Source organism: Rhinopithecus roxellana, chromosome 1 (genome assembly GCF_007565055.1).
Source record: "Rhinopithecus roxellana isolate Shanxi Qingling chromosome 1, ASM756505v1, whole genome shotgun sequence".
NCBI lineage: Eukaryota > Metazoa > Chordata > Mammalia > Primates > Cercopithecidae > Rhinopithecus > Rhinopithecus roxellana.
In genome coordinates, this window is record NC_044549.1 from 123,554,981 (window position 1) to 123,574,327 (window position 19,347).

Sequence of the window (19,347 nt, forward strand, 5' to 3'; positions counted from 1 at the left end):
TGTGGCCGGAGGCAACTCTATGTGCTGGGAAGCCACTGACCTGGGGCCCTGCGGCATCTGCCTCCCTATTCCTGGTGCCCAGAACATAGAATTGTAACGTACACAGGGCTTTGGACACCTTCCAAGTGACAGGGGCATGAGAAACACATGACAGTTGATCCTTCCTCTGCCACTGAAGCCTTGGACATCACCAGGAATGTCATCAATCTGCCCTGCCCTCAGAACAGTCAAGAAAGGAAACAGGCTGAGCGCAGAGGCTCATACCTGTAATCCCAGCACTAGCACTTTGGAGGCTAAGGTGGAAGGAATGCTTGATTCTAGGAGTTCAAGATCAGTCCGGGCAACATAGTGAGACTCTGTCTCCACCAAAAATAATACAAAAACTAGCCCAGTGTGGTGGTGTGTGCCCACAGTCCCAGCTACTCAGGAGGCTGAGGTAGGAGGATTGCTTAAGTCCAGGAGGTTGAGGCTGCAATGAGCTGTGTTAGCGCCACTGCACTCCAGCCTAGGCAACAGAGCAAGACTCTGCCTTTAAAACAAAACAAAACAAAACAAAAGAGAGAGAAAGAAGAAGGAAATGGCATGATGGAGTGGGTTAATGGCCAGCAGGGTCAGCTTCTCTCTGGGAGGGTGGGACGACAGGCAGGCTCTGTTGGGGTGAATCTGCAGAGAAGAGGAGGGATTGCTTGCTGTTGGGGCTTTGGGATCCAGAATGAGTGTTCTCCCGAAGGACTAGAAGAACAAGTCAGACCCTTGGCTAAAAGTGGACCTGAAAATTCCAGCATCCCAGGAGCTGTGTGCAAACCCAAGGTATCAGGTATCTTCTGGGGTCAGGAACTTAAGGATTCCTGGGGAGGTGCTATGTCTTCCTGGTCAAAGACCTATCCAGCCGACTTTGCGTGTGTGGCCAAGCTCCATGGTGGCTACCACAGAGGCAAAGGTCTCAGAACAGGTGAACACATTCCAGGCACACGACAAGTGGAAACAGGCCATGGTACCCGAGACTAGCATCACTCCACAGGTTCAAGGTAGAAGGCATTGTGGCCTCTCCCTGGGAGACGCTATGGCTGCAGGCTCCACCCCAGTTCCATTCTGTGAATCGCTGGGGCCCTGTAGCTGAACAGCCATGGGAGGATTCTGGGGCACTGGCTCTCACAGTGTCTGGTTTGAATCCTTGGCTGCTGTACCCTCTGTCCCTCCAACAGAAAGCCTGGGCCCCTCTGGGATGACCCAAGGGTGTTCCTCTCAGGTTCTAGCTCTGGGTTCATAAGAGCACGGTCAATGTGGACAGAGCTGGGCACATGGCTGAAGGAGCTCAGCAATCCAGAGACTGAAACACAGGTCTACACATGAGCCTTCTGTCAGATGCATCTTGGCGTTATATTATTTGCCCGGCTTCAGAGCCATATAAGCATCTTCCCTCATGAGGCTTTCTAGGGCCTCTGCAGCTGAGACGTGAGCTGGCCAGGACAGGATGGGGTATCCTGCAGAGGCACCAGCCAGCAACCCCCAGGGAGACAGAGTAGGGATGCACATAAGCGCACCGCAGAAGTGCTCCAGAAGCTGCTGCAGAATGTGCAGGCCCCTGGTGGGAGTGCTGCTCCACCCGAGATAATGAAGGCCCACCAGTCCCTCCCTCTAAACCATCAGCAGGTGCCTGGGGCCCTTGGGTGATCTGGGTACTTGAGTCCACACTTGAGTCTCAACACCCCACAGGGCGAACACACTGAAGGAGATGGTGCAAACAGGGGCTCCTTGGGGCTAGCCCAGGCCACGCAGGTATGAGCACAGCAAGGCAGGGACTTCTCCACTCTGGTCAGGCTGATGAAGCCTCCGGACCTGCAGCCCAGGCTTGGGGACAGAGCCTGCCCAGGTGAGGTGGCTAGGCCTCAATGACAGCTATGGGTCCACCTCTTCTCAGAATCTACATCAGCCACCACTGCATTGCCTCTCTCCTCTGCATACTGAGTCGGCAGTGAGGGTGTAACTACCGATGACTCCTAGATGCCCCATCAGCCTCAAGCACTGGGGAGCTCCCCTTCCCTATGTCTCTGTCCCCAAGGCCAGCCCTTCACAGCTTGCTGGGGCTGCCACCAGTGCCCAGGGCTTAGCCCAGGGCTTTGCCCAGGGCTGTGGGGATCTAGGCTCCACTGAGGGCTGAGGGTCAGAGCAGGCAGGAATGTAGGGCTTGGAAGGCCCAGAGGGAGGGAGGACCGAAAGGGAGCATGGATCTGCTGAGCCCCAGGCGGGAGCCAGAACACACCAGACACCGGAAACACAAGACCTGAGCCCCGAAGTCAGAAGAGCAGGGGCAGACCCCAGGTCCCAGAGACTAGAGCACTCTGAGTGGTGGCAAAGTAGAAAAGGGAGGCATTGTGCCACCTGGAACACACAGTGGCTTGGGAGCCAGAGAACTGAGTTCAAATCCCAGTGCTACCTCTTGGAAGCTGGAATTAACTTCTCTGAGCCTCACTTTCTCATATATAAAAGAATAATAATACACTTCTTTCATGAGGTTCTTCTAAGGACTGAATGTGATCATGCGTGTGAGATGATTAGTTTGGAGCCTGGCCATAGTAAATGTTCAAATGATGACAACTGTTACTATTATCATTCAGGGCCAGGTTGCACCAAATGAGAGGCCTCCTGTGCGCTTTGTGCAAACCCGAAGCAAGTGTGCTGCAGCCTCCCCAACAGGAGGCAGCACCAAGTGGGGTCCCCTGAAATCCTCACCTGCCCTGAACACGACCCCGCGTACCCCAGCATCCCTGCATACTAGCCCCACTACTGGGGCAGGTTGTTTCGCCTTGGATGATGCACTCAGCTAAAAGGACCGTGTTAAGGGTCAAGACAGGGTCAAACTAGGTAATGCTGTGTGTGGAGAAGAGAATCCACACTTGATGGCAATGATTATTTTTACTATGGTGAGTGGATTCTAAGAAGATGTCACATGCACTCCAGGTCCCACTCCTCACACCCTCGACCCCTACCTTGGCCTTCTTCATCTCAGCCACCTCGGCCTGTAGCTTCTTCAGCTCCCTCTCATAGCGCGACTGGTTCTTGAGCAGCCGGGCATGCTCCTTCTGGGCGGCCTGCAGCTTCTGCAGGTCCCGGTTCATCTCCCGCAGCCTCTTCTCATAGTCTGCCTTGATCTTGTTTGCCTTCTCCTCCGTGTAGCACTCCATGGTGCCTGAGAGCAACAAGCAGCAGCTGTTGGTGCTGAGTCCCTAAGGGCTCCCACTAAATATAGGGTCATCAAGGGGGAACACAGGAAGCCTCTGTTCCAGTCCCATTGTATGACCTCGGGCAACTCACCCCCCTCTCTGGGCCTGTTGCATCATTTGAATGAGGGGGTCAGACTAGTCGATGCCCAAGGCCCCTTCCTGCTCTGACATCCTACTGAAATGGGCAGGGGCGTTTTCATCCTGGATCTCTGAAGCCCTGGTCCCCAGCTTCCCATGAGGGTCCTGTAGCTCACTCATGCTGGCTGGGTTCTGACCCATGATCCAGTGTTGGAGGAAAGAGCTGGGGCCCATGGGAAGGGGAAGAGTTAGCAAGAGAAGACAGAATGGTGTGGGCCAGGGCAGAAGGAATAAGCTGATTCTCCACTCTTGGCCTCTCCTACCAGAACTACCAACAGACATCTCCAACTTAACAGGTACAAAACCCAACTCCTCATTTCCACCCCTCTCCCATCTCAGTACACAGCATCATGCTCCTTCCAGAAGCTCACACCCTGAGGCAGCCTTGGCTCCCCTCCCTCACATCCACCTCCCAGCAATCAAAGTCTTCGGGCTCAACCTGCAAAATAGATCCAGAATCTGACTTCTCACTACCTCCTAAGTCACCTCACCTGGGATCTTTAGTAGAACAGTTTCCTAAGTGGTCTCAAGTTTCCACTTTCACTCCCCCATGCAGCAGCCAGAGTAGTCTTTTAAAAATGCTTTTAAATTTGGTATCATGTAGCTCTCTTGAAACTCCACACATCCCGTCTCCCTCAGAGTATAAGGCAACCTCCTTACAATGACATTTCTTCTCCAACCTGTCCCCTCTCACTGTGCTCTAGCCATCCTGGTCCCCTTATCATTCTGCCAAAATGTCAGGCACATGGCAACCTTATGGCCTTGGCATCTCCTGTTCCCTCTGCCTGGGACGCTCTTCCCCTGGTTGGTGCTGCTCTAGCACTATCACCTCCTTTGAGTCTTTGCTCAGTAAAGTCTTCACGACCATCCTTTAAAAAACTCCAATTCGGCCAGGTGGAGTGGCTCATGCCTGTAATCCCAGCACTTTGGGAGGCCGACGCAGGCAGATCACAAGGTCAGGAGTTCAAGACCAGCCTGGTCAATATAGTGAAACCCTGTCTCTACTAAAAATACAAAAATTAGCTGGGCATGGTGGTGGGTGCCTGTAGTCCCAGCTACTTGGGAGGCTGAGGCAGAAGAACCGTTGGAACCCGGGAGGCGGAGGTTGTAGTGAGCCAAGATCACGCCATTGCACTCCAGCCTGGGTGACAGAATGAGATTCTGTCTCAAAAAACAAAAAACAAAAAAACAAAACAAAACTCCAACTCACTCTTCAGCAGTTCCCATTCCCCTTCCTGGCTATACTTACCACCATCTGACACCCTACAGATTCTGCTCTTTTTTTTATGTCTGTCTTTCCCCACTAGAATGTACGCCGCGCGAGAGCAGGGGTTTTGCCCACTCCAATATCTCTAGCACTAGCACAATGACTGCTCTATAAGACATATTCAACATGTGTTTGCTGAATAAGTAAATCAATGAACGAATAAATAAAAAATGGAATGAATGGGCTGAAGAGCAGCATAATGAAGATATAATGCAAGAACATTTACAAACAGGTCCAAAGGAAAAGACCCAAGGAACTGACTGCAGGAGGAAAGGCTGGGAATGTCATGTTCGTGTGCCTAGGTATATAAAGAATTCTAATACGTGACATGATAGCAAACAACGATAACAACTACAACAACAACAAAAAATCAATTTAGAATGTTTCATAGGAATTAGGGTTAGACGTAAGAACCTTTAACTGTGGGTCAAAGGGCCAAAGTCAAAGGTTGGGAAGTCCCTTGCCTAGAAGGCCAGGATAACCCCAACACACCAGTTGCTTTTGACAGAGGAGGGGCTCAGGGGAAAGGGAGGGTCCGGATGGGGTGGCGGGGGTGTGGTGCTGGCCTCACTGAGGTTCTGCAGCACGCGGTCGCGCTCCAGCTGTGTGTCTCGGATCTTGTTCTGCAGCAGAATCAGCTTTTCCTCATACTGGTGCTTGAGCGTCTGCAGCCGCCGCTGGCTGTTCTCCAGTTCGTCGATCAGCTTCTGCTTGATTTCGATCTCACAAGTCAGGTCGGCCAGGTCCGCCTGGAAGTTCACCTCTATGGGGGCACAGAGAGGCTCAGCCCAGCGTTAGGGCGAGGGGCAAAATGGGGAGCAGATGTGCCAGTCTTGGGGAGCTGGGACCCTCTTTTGGTCAGCCACAACCAATCAGTGACCAGAGAGCAAAAGGATAAATCCCAATGCAGGTAGAATGCGACCAGAAGGAACAACACATTTAAAGAGCGGTTCCAGAAAGGCAAGGTGGCACTCAGGAGCTGGCAGGGGGGATCTACACATCCTTCCCAGCCCAGCCATTCCTGAGGTGAGCATCCACCTGTTCCAGATGACGTGGGACCAGCTTCGGTGGAGGAGGGTGAGATGGCTGAGAACAACTTACAGGGCTAGGGCCAGGGCTGGCAGCAGGCAGGGCTGAAAGGGCAGGCATCTCCATTTAGAGGAGAGGGCTTTGGCACCAGTCAGGCCTACATTCACATTTGCTCTGCATGGACCACACAGGGGAAGGTCACTAAACCCACGTGAGCTTGTTCCTCTATAGGGAAGCTCACAACACCTATGCATACAGTTGCAGTCAAGACTGAAAGAACCCAGCCTCTCAAAGGGTTAAGGTAAGTACAGTGCCTGGCACCTAATGAATGACCAGGAAGTGTTCGCTGTCATTCCCATCATGACTGCTGTTGTCACTGGGTTCATGTCTGGGAGTGCTGGGGCCTGGACACCATAATCTTTGAGCAGGGCCCAACCCCACACTTGGGCACTGGCAGCCAGGCATTGCATCCTCCACAGCCCACAACCCAGGCCCACGCACCCTTCTCCTCGGGGTCTGAGTCTGAGTCCACCAGGCTCTCTTCACTGCCCGAGTCCTCGTCTTCATCCTCTCGCCCTTCCTCCTCCTCACAGCCACTCTCGTCTCGCTCTTCCTCCTCCTGGGCACCAGGCACCATTGGGGTGGGCCTGGCCTCAGAGAGGGGAGCCCAGAAGCAGAGGTGCGTCCCGACACAATGCCTCAGGTGGGTCAGGAGGGTGGGGATTGGGGCAGGCCACAGCTGAGCCCCCCAGCCCACCCCCTACTCCTGGAAGAGCGCCACCTCCCTCAGCGTCCCTGCAGAACCCCTTTGGGAGGGCCTCCCCACCTGCATCATCCATATGGGATGAGATGGGGGCCTAGGGGTTGGAGATCACCATGGTAACCAGTCAGAGATACAAGAAAGTACAAGGATCAACTGGATGCAGACCCAACCGCCTCCCTCACTCTATCAAAGGATGCTATGGGGCCCCCCAACCCCAGCAGGGACAGGGGGCACGCATGTGGTGAGGTGGGACGGGCCGTGCTCCTCACCTCCTCCGCCTCGTTCTCATCTGTCTCCTCGCTGTTCTCCTGTTGGAGTTTTGCCCTCTTTTTGAAGGCTTCCTTCTCGGGGCTGCTCAGGGAGGACAGGAAGGCTGGATTAGGAAGGCCACCCCTGCCTTGAGCACATGGGCAGGGTGGCGGCAGCGGCAGGACAGGAGGCCTCTCACCAGACAGCGGGGAAAGCGCTCGCTCTTACTCTGCAGAGAACCCCGCTGCTGTTCCCTAGGGCCACCCAGAGCTGACCTTGGCTCAGCTCAGTCCTTCCTCTCCTTGGGGGAAAGCATATGGCGTGGGAGAACATGAGGGAGGGAGGTTGCCTAAAAGGCTGAGCAAATCTGCGCCACGAATTCCCAAGCAATACTGAGGCAGCCCCTGGGGCTGGGGACGTGGAGGTTCCCTCCTCAACAGCTGGTGGGCAGCAGTCCTCCTGGGGGACGGGCAGGGTCCACTGGGGTGGTCTAAGGGCTCTCGTGGGTGGGGACGACACTCCACTCACCTCTTCCTGCGCTGCCTGACCTCCTTCTTCTTTAGCCGCTCCAGGTCCTGCTTGGCCCTACGGATCACCTCCGAGGCATCCTCCATGGAGCTGGCCGGGCTGCCCCCGAAGGCCGGGGCGGCTGGAGAGGCACCCAGGGGGTAGGGGCTCCTAGCCGAGGCCCGTGAGAGGCTGCGGCGCAGGGACTCGTTCATGGCTTCACTCTCCAGGAGCTTCGTCCTGAGCGGGAAGAGCAAGTGGGCGGGGCCGAGTGAGCTGCCACCCATTTGGCGTCACCTGGCCGAGGCCCCCATCCCCGTGCACACCTGCTGGGGCGGGGCTCACTCACTCACCGCAGCTCTTCGATCTCCCGGATGTAGTTCTGGATCAGCGCGCCAATGGCCTCATTGCCATCGCCTGGAATGGGAAGGTGGGAAGGAGGGTGCGATGACGAAGATAAATAGGCCGGCGCGGTGGCTCAGGCCTATAATCCCAACACTTTGGGAGGCCAGGGCGGGCGGATCACCTGAGGCCAGCCTGACCAACATGGAGAAACCCCGTCTCTACTAAAAATACAAAATTAGCCAAGCATGGTGGCACATGCTTCTAAGCCCAACTACTCGGGACGCTGAGGCAGGAGAATCACTTGAACCCAGGAGGTGGACATTGCGGTGAGCCAAGATCACACCATTGCACTCCAGCCTGGGCAACAAGAGCAAAACTCCGTCTCAGAAAAAAAGAAAAAAAAAAGATAAATAGCAGCGAGGGTCTTTACCGCTGATACTACTGCTCTTATATCTGTGCCTCGAATAGGGTAGCTCATATGGGCCTTTTCCAAAAAGAAATCTATAGAAAAAAATACTTTGCACAGAGGTATACAAGCACTGTTGGCCTAAATCCCCATCACTAGAAGGCTATTGTAATAAATTTATTCATCATTGCTACATATGGGACACCATGGCAGAAGATTAAGAGAAGTAGGTTTTTAAAAATTTTTATTTTTTGGTTAGAGCCAAGGTCTTGCTCTGTCGCCCAGGCTAGAGTCACAGCTGATTGCAGCCTCAACCTCCTGGGCTCAGTCAATCCTTCCATCTCAGCCTCCCAAGTAACACGAACTACAGGCACGTGCCACCACATCTGGCTAATTTTTGTATTTTTTGTAGGACTAGGTGTCCCTATGTTGCCCAGGCTGGTCTCAAACTCCTGGGCTCAAGAGATTTTCCTGCCTTGGCCTGCCAAAGTGCTGGGATTACAGGAGTGGACCAGAAGTAGGTTTAATATGGAAAGATTTATAAAACATAATGCTAAATGAAAAAGGGGTCTGAGAGCAATATATATAATCTCATACATAGAAAATGTAGTCTATATCTTACACACATTTAAGAATGTATATGAATACACATTCATACTTGAAACAAATACTAAGGCGTGGGAAAATACACACCAAGCTGCTAATAGAGGTTCCTTCTGAGAAGTAGAGACGGCTTGGGGTGGAGGGTTCAGGGAGAGGTGATTTTAATCGTTTGCTTCATATAGTGATGTATTGTTTGCATGTTGAACAAGAAGGATGTGTTCATGTATTGCTTGTGCCATACAAAAATGTTTTAAAATCAAGTGAAAAAAATGCATAAATGAGTTGAACTGTGAATTGACTGGCTGGCTTAGTCTACCTGATACTCTGGGGTGGGTGTGGAGAGAGGGGTTCCTAGCCTGTTGGTGCTCTGACATGGCCTGGCAAGGCCCAACTCACCAGCCTTGGCTAGCAGCAGGTTGGCCTCCTGGCTCATGAGCTGGGTGACGCGGTTATTGATGGCGTCGATGGCCTCCTGCATGGCTTTCACCCGCAGCCGCAGGGCCGCATTCTCCTTCTGTAGCATGGCATTCTCCCGGAACAGGTCGCTATAGCCCTCAGCGCCATCCTCTCCTATCACTCGCTTGCCCTGGGAGCAGGGGCAAAGGGGAGCAGTCAGGCGGCACAGCTCACAGGTGGGGGAAGGGGTTGATGGTGCCCCTCCCTCTGCCAGTGCCCTGGCCTTCCCCTGTATATGGCAGCATCACCAGTCTTCCCTGCCCCAGGTTTCCTAAAACACAGCTACCGGTCCCCAGTGCGCAAAAAACTTACACAGTTCTCCTTGACAATAAAAAGTCCAAATTTTGTAACCAGCCACTCAAGGCCTCTCACAATCTTACTTGACCTAACTTTCCACAGTGTATTTTCATATCTCCATAAACTCTAGTCCAAGGGTCAAAACCCTCTCTGCCAGGCAGTTGGCATAAATGAGTCAGGCTGGTTGTAAGACAATAGGGAATGGTAGAGACTGGAGCTAAGAGAGTCCCAGACTTAGTCTAAAAGGGGCAGTCCCTATGCCTCTCCAGTCAACTTAGTACCATAAGTTGTTAGATCTTTAAAATTTTTAGCTAAACTGAAACTCCCTGACTTTCAGAAAGGTTGACAATTAAGCTGTATTCTTTTAAAACAAGTGCAAGCCAAACCAAAACTCATCTATATGCCAGATTCAGGCCATGGGCTACCAATTGGTGACTTCTGTCTTAGTCACATAGAATTAGACATTTCCCCCAAAGGACCCATTTTTTCCCACTCTGTTCCTTTGTGCATGGCTTGTTCTTTACCTAGAATGGCTGCCCCATCTCATTTTGCCGTTATCTCATGCATTCTTCAAAATCCATATAAAAGACCCCTTTTTCCATGAGTCCTCTCTGACCATCCAAGCAAGTAAGGCCAACTCTCTCCTCTGCCCCTCTGCAGCACACTGGATACTCCTGTGGGCCCCTCTATCAATGATTCTGTGCCAGTCTAGCAGTCTTATCTGTTCCAACACAACACATTCAGCAGGCATGAAAACACCCTGGAGAGTGTCTGCCCTGTGCATAAGATCTATGCAACAAAAGCTGGGGATCCCTTCTTTCTTGGATTTAGTATTCTAAAATCTTGAGGGCTCAGACTGTGCTTGATTCACCTGGGTGAGTCCCTAATAGTGAGCATCATGCCTGGCACACAACTGATGCTCAATAGTCATGTCCAAAGTGGATGGTGGGTGATAGGGAGGTGGGAGGGATGCTGAGGAAGTTAGGATGAGGCTGCAGGGCAGAGGGTGCGTATGGAGCACCAGCTCCAAGCAAGGGTGCTGGGCAATGCCCAGAAGCATGCTCACCGCCTTATACTCCATCAGCTCCATCTGCAGCCGAGCAATCTCAGCCCGCAGTGCGCTGATTTGCTGGCTGGTCTTGTCCTGGTTCACTACCACCTTGTTCTTGATGTTGCGGGCTCGATTGGCATATTTGAGTGTGTTGAGGGTCTCCATGAAGTCTCGGTCTGAGGGGCTCACACAGGCGATCATGATGGTCTGGCTGGGGGTGCAGAAAGGCTGGTGTGAGGATGAGGGACACGGCCAGCCCCCAGAAGCACTGCCTCAGGGCAGAGGTCCTGCTCCCATCCCTTTCCCCCACTACCTTAATGCCCAAAGCATGTGGGCATTCAGGACAGAACCTGGGATGTGGGGATCTGGACCACCTGGCCAGGAGTTTTCACTGCAACAGCAGATAACCATAGTAAAGGTGGCTACCAAGGCTGGGGAGGTGGTGATACATAATTGCCAGAGTCCTTTGCTTGGTGATGAGGATGAGTCACAGCCCTGAATTTTCTAGCATTTCCCATCTATCATCTTGCCTGGGTCATATGACTTCCCTGAGAATGTCTCTCCCTGTTTCACTGATAAGGAAACTGAGTCTGACCATAGCTGCCTAAAGGTCATAAAGCACCTCAAGGTTCCTACCTCCTAAACCTGCAGCCTAGGATGGGAAGGCCTTCTCCTCCTGGGGCAGGCTTGCGCCATACCCACACGGCACTATTTTCCAGGAACCTCCCTGCCTCCCCTGTCCCTTCCCTGGGTGTTGGTCACCAGATACCTGTTGCCCCCCAGCGAATCCTGGAGGAGCCGAGTGAGCTTGGAGTCCCTGTAGGGGACGTGCACCACCTTCTTGCTCTGGTCCCCTAAGGCGCTGATCACATTGCCCAAGGCCAGCTGTGGGAGACAGACTCTGGCACTCAAGAGTCACTCAGGGAGAGAAGGGTAGGGAGGGACAAGAAAATCCCCAAACCATCTGTACCTGCCTTTCTGGCCCCAGCAGCCCTTTTGCCCCCTGGGTGGGTTTATAGGCAGATGGATAAACTGGTGAAAGGGGGAAGTTGGGGGCAGGGCTGAGGCCTGAGAGTGAAGGGCTAACTGGCAAGATGTCCAAGGAGGACTCAGCAGGCGTGGGACTGCAGGGCCTTGGAGGGGTCTGAGACTGAGCTGTGCGGGTGTTGGGGCTGATGACCCGCCATGTGCCTACCAGGCCACAATTGATGGAGATGCCCTCCTTGGCCCGCTCGCCAGTAGCCCCTGTCCGCTTCAGCCGCTCTGAGCCGGCCAGGTCCACAAAGTGAAACTTAGCAGTGAGTGTCTCATACTCATTCGAGGGAGGTGTACCATCAGGAAGCCCAGTCACCGCCTCATTCACCTGCAACAGAAGTCAGCTCTGACTCACCCAGCCCTCACCTACCTCGCTGGCTCCCCTACTCACAGTACTGCCATCCAGGAGAGGCAGGGCGGACGGCCAAGTACCTTGCCCTTCGCACATGCAGAGCATCTGACAACGTGTAGAGTACTTGCTCAAGCCTGATTTCCATTTAATCCTCACAACACCATGATTGAGAGATCATTAACTGATTTTACAAATCGGGCAACTGAGGCTCAAGAAAAATATAAAAATCAACAAATGGCAGAGGCCAGCCTCAATCTGGTTTGCTGTCTCTGAATCTGTGGCTCCTCATCTTGCCCATCCTGGGATACCCCTGTAGCAAGCTGGTTCCTGGGCCCCCTGCAGGCTCCTCACCAGGTCGGGCTGGGTGCACATGCGCATCTGGCACAGGTGGATGGTAAAGATGGCATGGGAGCGTGAGCTCTGCACGTTCATCTGGGTGCTGGCTGTGGTGCGGGACAGGGCCCCCTGCTTCAGGCACTGGATCAGCTGGAAACAGAAGCAGAAGTGAGGGCTCGGGATTACCGTGGTGCCAGCCCCTGCCCTTTCAGGATGCCCTGGGCCTGCTCCAGACCTCCAGCAGATGCTCACCTCCTCCTGGGAGTGGATGAGGCGAGAAGTGACGCCGGTGGTATAGATGCCACCATTCGTATCCTCATGGATCTTGATGTTGGACCTGCGGTGGCGGGCATCAGGGTCACGGGTGCTGTCAAACAGGTCAAGGATCTCCTCATTGTAGAGCTGTGCAGTAAGGAAACAGCTGAATTCATAGGGCATGCAGTGGGGCCCTAGGTGGCTGCCACATGCCTATAAACCATCTCTGTTTTACAGATGTGGAAACTGAGGCTGTGGGTCCCCTCTGGGTTCTGAATCTCATGGCCTTTCTGCAGGACAGGGGCAGGAGGCAGCTGGGCCCTGGCCAGAACTAGCTGGAGACTACACACTGTTCCTCATCCTCAAGGAACCAGCAGCCAGCAGCTCAGTCACAGCAGGGGCTAAGGACCAAAAGAGGACAAAGGCACACGGGTCCCAGATGTAGGAGATGAGGAAGATGTGGCCACAATTTGAGCAGATCCTGTTGTATTCCTGGTCTGGGAAAGAGTAGATGGGGATGTGATTCCAGATGAGGGAGGGCAGAGACAGAGCTCAGTGGAGACCAGGGGAGCCATGCCCTGGCCCTGACTGTCTCTGATGTGACGACAAGCTCTCAAAGGGGAGGAACACACCTGTGTGCCTTGCCCTATGCTTGCCAGCAGGTGGGCATGGAGAGCACGCCACTGTGGCCCAGTGTCCTGGAGAGGGCCTGGTGAGACCATCGTGGGGAGGGGGCCTGGCCAGGAGCAGTCACCCCATTTCAGGTGGTCTCAGCCAAGGAGATTCCTGTGTTTGGAACTGCTGGCAGGGAAAGTGTCACCTGCTGAAGATCTGGGATGTTCAGCAGGCAGGGAGCTAGGGCTGGGGAGTGGAATAAGGGATGGGGGCAGCTAGAGCAGCAGCCAAGAAAATGCTGTGGGACTAAGGGGGAGACTGCAGCCCTCTGACATCCGGGGCTCTGACAGCCCTAAAGGGACAAAAATACCCCACATGAATGGGGAAGAGGAGATAGAAAGGATGGTGCAGATGGGGGCCTACGTCTGTCTGTCTGTGTTGGGGTAGACACACTCTATCATTTGACATCTTGTGGTTCACCCCATGGAACTGATTTTCTAGGAACCTGCTCTTCCGGGCTTCTCCATGGCAACAGGACAGGGAAGGGATGAAAACAAAGAGATGTGAGAGAGAAGCTTATTGAGATACACAAGCAGCAAGACACAGACATGGACATGAACACAGACACACATACACAGACACCCACACACAGACACAGAGATACACAGATGCAGACACAGAGACACACAGACACACACACACAGACACAGAGACACAGAGACATACACACAGATACACACACACAGAGACACACAGACACACACACAGACACCCACACACACAGAGACACAGACACAGAGACATACAGACACACACAGACACAGAGACACACACAGACACCCACACACAGACACAGAGACACACACACACACACACACAGATACAGACACAGACAGACACAAGAGACACAGACACAGACACAGAGACCCACACACAGAGACACACCCACACACAGACACCCACACGCAGATACAGAGACACACACACACAGACACCCACACACAGACACAGAGACACAGACACAGAGACACATACACACACACCAACACACACAGATACACACACACACACAGAGACACCCACACAGACACAGAGACACACACACACCGACACACACAGATACACCCACAGAGACACACAGACACACACACCCAGACACCTACACACAGACACAGAGACACACACACCGACACACACAGATACACACACACACAGAGACAGACACACACACACACACACAGACACAGACACAGAGACACACACACACCGACACACAGATACACCCACACACAGAGACACACACACACACACAGACACAGACACACAGACACCCACGCACAGACACAGAGACACAGACACAGACACAGAGACACATAGACATAGACACAGAGACCCACACACAGAGACACACAGACACACACACACAGACACCCACACACAGACACAGAGACACACAGAGACACACACACACCGACACACACAGACACAGAGACACACACACAAACACAGAGATACACAGACACACACACACAGATACACACACACAGACACAGACACCCACACACAGACACAGAGACACACACACAGACACAGAGACACATAGACATACACACACAGATACACACACACACACACACCCAGACACACAGACACCTACACACAGACACAGAGACACACACACAGACACACACAGACATGGAGACACACACACAGACACCCACACACAGACACACAGACACAGAGACACCCACACACAGACACACACAGACACAGAGACACACACACATAGACATAGAGACACAGACACAGAGACACACACACAGACACACACTTAGACACAGAGACACACACACACAGACAGACACAGATACACACACACACAGACACATACACAGACACACACACACACGGACACCCACACATAGACACAGAGACACAGACACAGAGACACACAGACACACAGATACACACACAGGCAGAGACACACACACACACAGACACCCACACACAGACACACAGACACATACACACACACAGACACACACACACAGACACACACACCCACACACAGACACAGACACACAGACACACACACAGACACACAGACACACACAGAGAACCACACATACACACACAGACACACAGACACACACACACACAGACACACACACAGACACACACACACAGACACAGGGACACACACACACCAACACACACAGATGCACACACACAGACACACACACACAGACACCCACACAGACACAGAGACACACAGACACACACACACCGACACACACAGATACACCCACACACAGAGACACACAGGCACCCACACACAGACACAGAGACACAGACACAGACACAGAGACACATAGACACAGACACAGAGACCCACACACAGAGACACACAGACCCACACAGAGACACACAGACACCCACATACAGACACAGAGACACAGACACAGAGACACACACACACCGACACACACACACAGAGACACACACACAGAGAGACACATAGACACACACACACAGATACACACAGAGACACACACACAGACACCCACACACAGACACCCACACACAGACACACAGAGACACACACACACAGACACAGAGACACACAGATACAGAGACACATAGACATACACACACAGATACACACAGAGACACACACACACACAGACACCCACACACAGACACAGAGACACACAGACATACACACAGACACGGAGACACACACACACACAGAGACACACACACACAGACACCCACACAGACACACACACAGAGACACACACACACACAGAGACACACACACACAGACACAGAGACACACACACAGACACACACAGACACAGAGACACACACACACAGACACACACAGACAGACACACACACGGACACCCACACATAGACACAGAGATACAGACACAGAGACACACAGACACACAGACACACACAGGCAGACACACACACAGGCAGACACACACACACCCACACACAGACACAGAGACACACACACACACAGACACACAGACACATACACACACACAGACACACACACAAAGAGACCCACACATAGACACACACACACAGAGACACACACACACACACAGAGACACACACACACACACAGACACAGACGCGCACACATAGAGACACATAGACACACACACAGGCACACACACAGACACAGATGCACATGCACAGAGACACATAGACACACACATACACAGACACACACATACACAGATGCACACACACAGACACACATAGACAAACATACACAAAGATGTGCACACAGACACATAGACACACACACACACAGAGACACAAGACACAGAGACACACACATAGAGACAGATGTCACACACACACAGGTACGAACACACAGTCACACACACATAGGCAGTCCATTTATCAGAAGCAAAAGTCCAGAGTGGCAAAGAAAACCTCCGAATTCTAAAATGCAGGATACCCTAGAGGACAAGCCACCACCTGTGTGCCCAGGAGGGAGCAGCTGTGTTGTGGGAGGCGGGGGCTGGCGTTGGGGAAGGCCTGGAGAGGGCCAAGGCCACATGCGTCCCTCAGAAGGCGACCTGGACAATCAGAGCAGCAGGGTTTATGGGATAAGCGCCCTTACTGAGCAGGGGCTCAGCACAGGCCCAGTGGTCAAGAGCACAGAGACCCCCTGCTCCCCACTAAAAGCCCCTCCCTGGCTGCCACAGTCTGAGCCTGACATTCTCCCAGAGACAGGAAAGGCCAGGTGCACAGAAAGACCTTTCCTGGAGGACCTTTCTGCCCTGGGGTAAGAGAAAACTCAGGGGGCCAGGAAACATCTGAGCCACAAAGGGGCAGGACAGGCTGCCCTGAGGCAGAGGGGGAACCCAGAGAAGGCCAGAAGGAAGCGAGAGAGCCAGGGTTCTCACAAAACCCTAAGGAAACCGGTATCACCCCATTTTGCAGATGAGGCTCAGTGTGGTAAATGACTAGCCCAAGGTCACAAGGCTAATCAGTGTCAGAGCTAGAACCTGTCAGGGTGTGAAGGGATCATACAGGTCATCGACTCAAGCGCCATCTGATGCAGGAACCCATTTTCAGTGTCCCACCAAGTAGTCCTCCAGCCCATGCTTGGATTCTTTCAGTAGCAGGAATTTATCACCTGGAGATGCCCCCATGTTTCCCTGGGCTCATTCCACTGCACTGGGGGAAGGCCCGGCTTCCATGGTCCTGTCGTCCACCAAGCCTCCCACCTGCCCGCCCTATGGGGCCACAGTACCTCCAGAAACTGGGCGCTGACTTTGAACTCAGGTCCAGCCATGCCCTGCTCCTGTGCCCGACGCTTGCGCTCGGCAATGCCCCCAAAGAGGTGTGCGATGGCCCTCGGGATGATGCCCTGCTCCTCCTCCGACGTTGCCATGTCAAAGCCAGTGCCCATGGTGTACGTCTTCCCGGCCCCTGTCTGCATTGGCAAAGATAGAAGGGTGTAACCCCACACCCTTTGGGGACACCAGCAAGCCCTGTACCTGGGCCAAATCCCCTTAGCTCATCTACCTCCCAGCCTGGTTCCCCTGCTGCTTTCTTGGTCCTGAAGCCACACTCTGGGGAAATCACTGACTAACAGCCCTCCCTCTGCTAACCAGCAGTGCAGCGGCCTCCTTAGACAATAGACAAAACCCTGAGGCTGTGTCTCAGCTGCTCTGAAGGTGGAGCTTTCTTTCCATTGGATGCAGGGAGACCGAGGCTGGAGCAGCCATAGGTGGGCGTGAAGATGGCTTACCTGCCCATAGGCCAGCACCGTGGCATTATAGCCCTCGAAGCAGCCCTCGATGAGCTTGCTCACACAGGTGGAATAGATCTGTTCTTGCCAGGTGTCCAGGTCGAAGACAAAGTCATAGGTGAAGGCCTTGTCCTTCCCCAGCAGGACCTGGGGCTCTCCCGGCGTAACAGAGGTACAGATGTGACAGCCCTCAATCTTCTCCTTTGACAGCTGGGGCCGGATCCTGCCCAGGATGGAGAGAGCCCTGGGTCAGGCCCAGCCGGAAGGGGGCTGCCACAGGTCCCTCCCTCACACTGCCTGCCAAACTGCCACTTCCCCTATGAGCCAGAGGAAAAGGAAGGAAGCTTAGGTGCCCCCAGAGGAAATGGGCAACTTTTGTAATACGATAGTAATAACAATATCAACATCACCAAAACAGCAGTTGTTAACATTTATTGAGCATTCAGTATATATCAGATCTGTGTTCAAAGTACTTTCCATAAATTAATTCACGCACTCTTCACTATAAACTTGTGACGTACCTATTATTTGCCTAATTTTACAGATGAGAAAACTGAAGCTGAGAGAGTTTAAATGACCCTGCCCAAGGGTGTATAATGGAAAGTGATGGTGCCATGTCCAGGTCTGTGTGACATAAAAGCACATACTCCTGATTGGACCGGAAGCCCTAGAAATTAGCATCTCGTCAGGGGAGAGAAGGCGGCTTGTCCACTGCTGGGGATGCAAAGCACAGGGCCAGGATGGGGAAGAGAAGGAACTGGATGCTCCCACAGCTCTGGGCCACATTCCCAGAGCCAGGACTAAGTTCTAGAGGAGGCCAGAGCCTCTGCCAATGCCTATCAGGGCTGCAAGCAGGAGGCCAGGAGCTCCCCTCCCTGACGTCAGACCAGGAACACCCTTCCCAGATGCCAGAGCCTGGTAAACATTCTCAGGCCTGAGCTCTGCTTCCTTTCCAGGAGTGGAGGGGTCAGACCTGCAGAGCTGGGGCTGACCAGGTCAAGTCCCAGGTTCCCTTGTGAAGGGCAGGGACCTCTAGAAAGGACACCAGGCTAGCCTGGGGTGCGCTCCCAACCCAGATTCTGGCAGGCTTCCCTGTAAAGAGGAAGAAAAGTGGCATCAGGACTGAGTGAGGAGGCAGCCATTGACACAACTGTCTTCATCCAGCCACCCCTTCCTCTCTCTCCCAAGCAGCCATCACCACGACAAGGTTCCCATGGCAACCAAGCAGGAGTCAGCAAGCATGCGTGCACAGGGATTGGCAGAAAGCACCACCCCCACCCCAACTCCCTAAAGTAAAAGGGGCTGGGGGTTAGGCTCTCATGCCCGTGGGCTCACACAAGCCAGTCCATCAGCAGGCACTCACAATGAGCTACTTGTCAGGCCTCCTCTCCCTAAGCCAACACTCACCAAGAGAAGAAACAATGCCAGGGGCCAAGCCAGCACCCATCCTGGGCCCAGAGGCGCCTAGCCACAGAGTCTAGGGCCTCCAAGTCGCCATCCTGTCTGTCCCCAGCTGCTCCAGCCCCCAAGGCCCACTCAGAGCTGTAGGCTGGGGAAAGTGCTCACCTGAGCCTGTTGCCTGCACTTCCACAGCAAGGGAGTTAAAGGGGACTGGGGAGGTGGGGAAAGCCCAGCA

At 53.4% G+C, this 19,347-nt stretch overlaps 1 protein-coding gene across 7 annotated transcripts in view; it reads right to left on the reverse strand.

The window, feature by feature from the left end:
- The window catches only part of KIF21B (kinesin family member 21B), a 61,054-nt gene that overhangs the window by 28,838 nt on the left and 12,869 nt on the right, over positions 1-19,347 (reverse strand). For all 7 annotated transcript variants that reach the window (XM_030929848.1, XM_030929846.1, XM_030929852.1 and 4 more), the window contains exons 2-15: positions 17,712-17,934; positions 17,211-17,393; positions 12,311-12,460; positions 12,074-12,208; positions 11,531-11,698; positions 11,105-11,220; positions 10,351-10,546; positions 8,928-9,117; positions 7,531-7,594; positions 7,199-7,417; positions 6,691-6,772; positions 6,160-6,277; positions 5,201-5,392; positions 2,991-3,190 (exon numbers count right to left, since the gene is read on the reverse strand). In XM_030929848.1, the coding sequence (XP_030785708.1) occupies positions 2,991-3,190; positions 5,201-5,392; positions 6,160-6,277; positions 6,691-6,772; positions 7,199-7,417; positions 7,531-7,594; positions 8,928-9,117; positions 10,351-10,546; positions 11,105-11,220; positions 11,531-11,698; positions 12,074-12,208; positions 12,311-12,460; positions 17,211-17,393; positions 17,712-17,934 (2,236 nt within the window). The remainder of the gene's footprint in view (positions 1-2,990; positions 3,191-5,200; positions 5,393-6,159; positions 6,278-6,690; positions 6,773-7,198; positions 7,418-7,530; positions 7,595-8,927; positions 9,118-10,350; positions 10,547-11,104; positions 11,221-11,530; positions 11,699-12,073; positions 12,209-12,310; positions 12,461-17,210; positions 17,394-17,711; positions 17,935-19,347) is intronic.